The sequence below is a fragment of the Spermophilus citellus genome (genome assembly GCF_964194105.1).
Source record: "Spermophilus citellus genome assembly, chromosome: 9".
Classification (NCBI taxonomy): domain Eukaryota; kingdom Metazoa; phylum Chordata; class Mammalia; order Rodentia; family Sciuridae; genus Spermophilus; species Spermophilus citellus.
This window is the reverse complement of record NC_138191.1, coordinates 108,965,812-108,971,847: the sequence shown is the minus strand read 5'-3', so window position 1 is coordinate 108,971,847 and position 6,036 is coordinate 108,965,812. Positions and strand designations below refer to the sequence as shown.

Sequence of the window (6,036 nt, the reverse complement as noted above, 5' to 3'; positions counted from 1 at the left end):
CCTTTGGGTGGGATCAGAATCCCATCTAAGCAAATCTTAAGGGGCCTTTGCAAGGGAAGTGTCCGTTCCCCTAAGGTTTGCTCAGCGCTTACCTCTCCACATCCCATCTGCCCTGAACTTGGTCTCCTGCCCTGAACTTGGTCTCCTGACCTGGCAGTGAGGCAATGGAGGGTTTCCCACGATCTAGGAGGAGCAGGTAGGCGCATCAGGGGAGGCTCCTGTTCTGTACAGGGTGCTAATTGGGGGCTCCTCCTACATGATGAGGATGGGAAGTTCAGAGGTGTGAGGAAACAGACACACTGCCCAATATATCTGGGTAGCCCTCGGACACCAGGCCCTTCAGGTAGCAGCCAGAGCAGCTGCAACTGATTTCGGGGCGCACTCAGCACTGGGCGCACTTTGAACACCCTGAACAATGCGCGAAGGACACAACCCGACAGGCATACCTCCCGCAGCGCAGCCCGAACTCTGCACGCCATCTTCACACGTAACCACGACCCATCACCTCGCGGACCTGCAGCCACCCGTTCTGCACACACAAGCAGACAATCCTCCACTCAGGCACGCTAAACTCCACAGGACACCATGCCCCATCCAGGAGCGCAGCCGCAACTCCACACTCCACGCCCCACTTTCCACAACCACCCAGCGGGCGTCCCAACCCTAGGTCGCCCTTCAGGGCCACATTGCCTTCCGTACCGGTGCACACCACTTGCACACGCCCAGCTTCCCGGCCCCACGCGCTGCCCCCGCCACGCTGTCCGGCCCCGCCACGGAGTCGGCTATCTGCGCGCCTTGCCCGCGCCTTCCGCGCGCGGTCCCTCCCTCCGCCTGGCCGCGCTCGCTGGCTGGCTCGCTCCCTCCCGATTTGGGAAGGCGGCGGCGGGGCGGGCGGGGGCGGCGGGGGAGGGGCGGGGCGGGGGAGGCTGACATGTGAGCGCGCGCCGGCGGCAGGTGGAAAGCCGAGCGGCATGGAGCGCGTAATAAGAGAGTTGGAGTCGGAAAGAGCCGCCCCAGTCGCCGGGGAAGCGGGCGGTCAGTGCGGGCTCCGGCGGCCCCCAGGCTCCGAGCGCCCGCCCCCGGCCCCGGCGCGGCCCCGGTCTGACCCCTAGCCCCCGCCGCCCGCGCCTGCCCGGGCCGCCCGCCGGCCCCGGGTCCGAGCCATGCGCCGCTGAGCGCTCCGAGCGCGCCCCCGCCTCGGACCGCACCGGGCCCCGGCCCCCCCGCCCGGCGCCGCCCATGGCCGAGGCCCCCCCGCGCCGCCTCGGCCTGGGCCCCCAGCCCGGGGACGCCCCCCGCGCCGAGCTGGTGGCGCTCACGGCGGTACAAAGCGAGCAGGGCGAGGCCGGCGGGGGCGGCTCCCCGCGCCGCCTCGGCCTCCTGGGCAGCCCCCTGCCGCCGGGCGCGCCCCTCCCTGGGCAGGGCTCTGGCTCCGGCTCCGCCTGTGGCCAGCGCTCCTCCGCGGCGCACAAGCGCTACCGTCGCCTGCAGAACTGGGTCTACAACGTGCTGGAGCGGCCCCGCGGCTGGGCCTTCGTCTACCACGTCTTCATGTGAGTTTACGACCCTGCGCCCCTTGGCGTGCCCCGGCGCTGTCCCTTTACTAGCCGGGCTCCCTGGGGACTCCCCGCCCGCCCTGGCTCCGCCTCCTACCCCTCTACCCGAGGCCGACCCTCGCCTCTCCCTCTCAGGCCTGAGCCCGGTTTTTGAACCCCCAGTCTGACCCTAACCCCTGATCTCCCAGCTCTGACCCCTGCTTGCCCTAGCTTCAGCCTTCCTCCAGCTCTACTCCTTATTTCCGTCCCGATCACCACCTCCTGCTCCTGTCTCAGGTACTCCCCACATCCAGCTTCTTAATCCCCTCCGCTCAGCAAGTCTGGAGCCACTGATGTGGGGCTCTTTTTTCCTCTTCCCCACCTCTCACTTCCTGTGTCCCAGACACAAAGAGGACTTCTTGGCCCCCGCACTTGCTGCTACCTCTTTTCCAGCTCTGTAGCTGTGATGGGCTCCCACCTGGCTCCCCTTGAAGATGCTCCTCTCCGGGACCCCCCCCCCCGCCCCAGCACAGCCCAGGGCTGGTCTCAGATTGTAGGTGTTTGGAGGTCTCCCCAGGCCAGACAGGCCTGTGTGCTGTGTCTGACTTATCTGTTTCCACTAGTCTTGCCCTCCATCCTCAACTTCTCAGGCAGTAGCAGTAGATGCCCTGCCCTGCCCAGCTTGCTGGGCCCAGCTCGCCTGCCTTGCTGGCCCGCTGCACCAGGCCTGGCTTTGGGCACCAGGGGAAAAAGAAAGAGGAGAGGGGTTGGTTTGGAAACACTGACGCTGAGCCCCGCCCCCCCCTCAGCAGACTCCTACAACTTTCAAAAACACTGACCCCTCTTGGATGTGAAGAGTGAATTTTGGCAGCTCAGAACTAGTCTTGGGGGACAGCCTGGCCCAGCAGGGAACATGAGAGGCCCAGTGGATATCAGTTAAAGGGCTGGGCCCGGCTCTGGGATGCTTGGAGGTGCCCCAGAGAGACCTAATGTGCCTGGAAAATGTGCAGCTATTAATCCCTTCTCACCACTGCCAGAGTCTTGGGGTCCTTTGGTCTTGGGGTCTCCTGGGTGGTCCACTTGCCTGTCCCTCCACCTGACTATTCAGCAGTTCTGCTTGTCTGGCTGTCCCTCTGCCAGACTGAGTTTCCACCTGTGTGAGAATTGGCCTGTGTGTTCATCTCTCCACCTAACTGGCCAGCAGTCTTCCTGCTGGTCTCCTTCCATCCTTCCATTGGCCTGTCCAGTTCTATCTGCTTCTGTTTCTCCACCTGTCTACCTGGCCACTCTTCTACCTGGCCTTTTCCACCTGTGTTTTGCTCTATCTTCTTGCCTGTCCCCCTAGTACCTGCTTGCCTACTTCTGCCCAGTCGGAATTGGACCCATAGAACTTAATGGCTGAGGTAGAAAACTCCCTCTGCCATTGTGCCTGGGGGTGGCAGCCTTGACTTTGTGCACACATACCCCTGCAGGTCTGGGCCAGGGACAGAGAAATGAGACTGCTCAGAACGTAAAGTCAGGCTTGGTCAACAGTTAAGAGTAGCCCCCTCCCTTGGGAGGCCTGAGATGAATGTTTGTTGATACAGAAGATAGTTGGATTGATGAGGTTCATTGCTGGTGGCCTTGGGTGTGAGAGGCAGGAGCTGCTCATTGAGAGTGACTGCATGAGGACTGGGGGTGCAATTCAACACTTAGCTAGGGTGCAGGAGGCCCTTGGTTTGATCCTCAGCAAAGGGGAAAAAAATGGTGACATTGTGGCAGCCCCCTCAGGTGCCCAAGGAAGCTGAGACACTCAGATCACAAATTGTCCTCCATAGGCTCCTCTTGGGAGATAACTTTTACAAGGCATAGTTGGGCCTAGGAAAGCTAGTCAACTCTGAGTAGGGTTCCTTAGCCCCCAAGGCCTGACCTCTCAGACCCCATGAGGGTCACTGGGGGTAAAGGACCTGCCATCTACCTCTCAGTCGGCCACTGTAGTCACCACCTTTGGAAGGGCCTCTCCTTCCTCTCCAGGAGCTAAATTCGCTGACACCTTTGCCCCACATCCTGCCCTTTCTGGATGCCAGGAGTGCCCTGGCCAGGGGCATGCTTGTCCTGAGCACTTGTCCCCAGGAGCCCAGGCTGAGGCATTTCTTGGAGCTCTCAGGGAGGAAATGTGGTGTGAAAATGTCCGGATGTTTAGCGATCTCAGGAACTCTTCATTCATCTCAGAGGTAAAGGAGGGCCAGGAGTCCCACCTCTTAGGTGCTTTTTGACTTTGTGTTGGTCTCTGAGCTTTAGATCTGTAGGTTGTCAAAGGGGACAGAAACCCCAACCTTGTGGGCCTCCCTCTTGGATGAGGTAATGGGTGGGAAGCTGCAGGGGCCTGTCGGATTGTGAGGGATGGTTGTTATTATTGGGGCTGGGGGAGGGGACCCACACAGAAGTGTCTCCTGTTCTTTAGGAGCTCCAGATGTGGGGTTTCTCAGCCACTCACTGCAGGGTCTTGTGTGTTTTTGCCAAGAAGTGCTTCCTGCCCTTGGGCTTTTAGCCCTCCCCTTCCCCGAGTGAGGAGAGTCCAGTGTGCAGTTAATTAGTACCCCTTCCCCGGGAGATAGGCAGCGGCGAGAGGGATGCTCAGAAGAACCTGGAAGAGAAGGCTCCGGAAGGGTTGCTGGGACACCTGTCTCACACCTGGCAGCCTGGCCCCTTTGCACAAGCTGCACCTTTCCTGGCACCTGGGCCTGGGGGATTGCCCAGAGGACAAGCCTGATTCGGCCTCTCCTCTCAGCAGCCGCTGCTCTGGGAAGTGAGAAGTGCCAACTCTGGAGTTCTTGTTGAGATTCAGAATGAGGGGTGGCTGGGCCCTGGGGCTCTTCCTTTCTCTTCCACCAAGCCCACTTCTCCACCCTGCGCCCCAGCCCCTGAGCTCCTCAGCCCTTCCTGGGCCTTGCTCTTGGTACAAAATACCCATCACTGTCCATCCTGCTTCCTGAGCCTTGGGAATGGAGAAGCTCACCCCTTTCAGAGCCCTCTCAAAGGCCACACCGCCCTCCCTTGAAATCTGAGGGCTGGAAGGGGCTGCTATAGAGCAAGGCCCCACTGCCCACCATGCTTCCCAAGCCTCTGTGAGACACTGCCTGCTGCTCCCAGCCCCCAGCTGCCCAGCGAACTTTCTCTATGTGAAGGTTTACTGCTCTGTAAACATCCTCTCTCAGCCTTGTCCCTGGGGTCAGAAACTGTGGGAATGGGGAGGGGAGGAGGTGGCAGCAGTTCCTGGGGTTCTCAGGCTTTTAACTCTGGAGCCCCCAAACTTCCACCCTGATCGTCTGAGAAAGAACATCTCCTGGGCTGGAAATAATCCCAGCAAAGGGCACCCCTAACCCCAGGCTTCCCTGCCAGGTCCATCTTCATATTTTGACAGCCCCATTTTGCTTCCAAGAAAACTAAGGCTCTAGAGACCAAAGTCACATGGTCCATTGGTGGCAGATGCGAGGGCCAGACCCCAGGATGCCTGACTCCCTGTCAGGACTGCTCCTTCTGCTCCCTGTGGCCACCCAGTGCACCGCTGGAGTTTGAACTAAGATTTCCAGCCGGGTGGCAGCACCCACTGTGTGCCAGGCACTGTGCTACATGCTCTTAAATCACTCTCCCTGTATCCTTCACAGCCTCACCAGGTGGCTGCTGTTCTCCTCCCCATGTGACAGACAAGAAAACAGATTCAGGAGAGGTTGCCCAGAGAGAGTGCCCCAGCCCAGAGCTGGTGGGACTCGGAGCTGCTGTCCTCTGCATCTCAGGCCCAGCTGGCCCTCTGCTGCAGGAACCCTGGGAGCAGCATTCCTGTGTTGTCCGTCTGTCCTCAGCACCCAGCACACAGATGGGACTGGGGGAGGGGGTGGGAGCATCGATAGGATTTTGTGGAATTGAATAGAAACTGCCCGGTAGCACCCAATGCAGGGGCACTCTTTTTGTATACATAAATTCCTGCCATGTGCTCACCTGAATGTCTCCTGCATGCTTGCTGCAACCTCGACACGCATGTCCATGCATATTGCAAATGGACATGCAGCACACAACCAAGGGAAAGGAATCTAATGCACAGCCTGTACCTTTAAGCTCACTTCCTAGGCACCCATGCTGGGCCTGTGGCCCCAGCCCAGACCCCAGGGCTGATTGGAGCTGGACCCCTGCCTGGAGATTTGTCTTTATCTAGCTATGGCTGCAGCACCTATGATCTGTGCTTATTTGTGCATCTGTGTCAGAGGGCAGCCACAGGATGGTGTAGGAGCAAGATAGCTGGCTTTCTAGAACTTTGCTGGCCTGCGCTACCCCTGGAGGGTCCCCAAGCACCTTCCCTCCAACCCTGTGGTGTACTATAGGGTACACCAAGGCTCTGAAAGGGACCCACACTCCTCCAAGGCCACACCTACTGAGGCAGTGGTAGGACCCTGCCAGGAACCCAGGCCGCTGTCTCCCACACCAGGACTTCAGACAGCAAAGTTCCTCATCCCAGCCCATAGAG

General features: G+C 59.9%; 1 protein-coding gene across 5 annotated transcripts in view; it reads left to right on the top strand.

Annotated features, from left to right (window-relative positions):
- Nucleotides 1–891: 891 nt before the first annotated feature.
- The window catches only part of KCNQ4 (potassium voltage-gated channel subfamily Q member 4), a 52,497-nt gene continuing 47,352 nt past the window's right edge, over nucleotides 892–6,036 (top strand). For 2 of the 5 annotated variants that reach the window (XM_081306760.1, XM_081306765.1), the window contains exon 1: nucleotides 892–1,553. In XM_081306760.1, the coding sequence (XP_081162886.1) occupies nucleotides 1,240–1,553 (314 nt within the window). In that variant the 5' untranslated portion in view covers nucleotides 892–1,239. The remainder of the gene's footprint in view (nucleotides 1,554–6,036) is intronic. The other 3 variants (XM_081306763.1, XM_081306761.1, XM_081306762.1) reach the window with 2 other exon arrangements.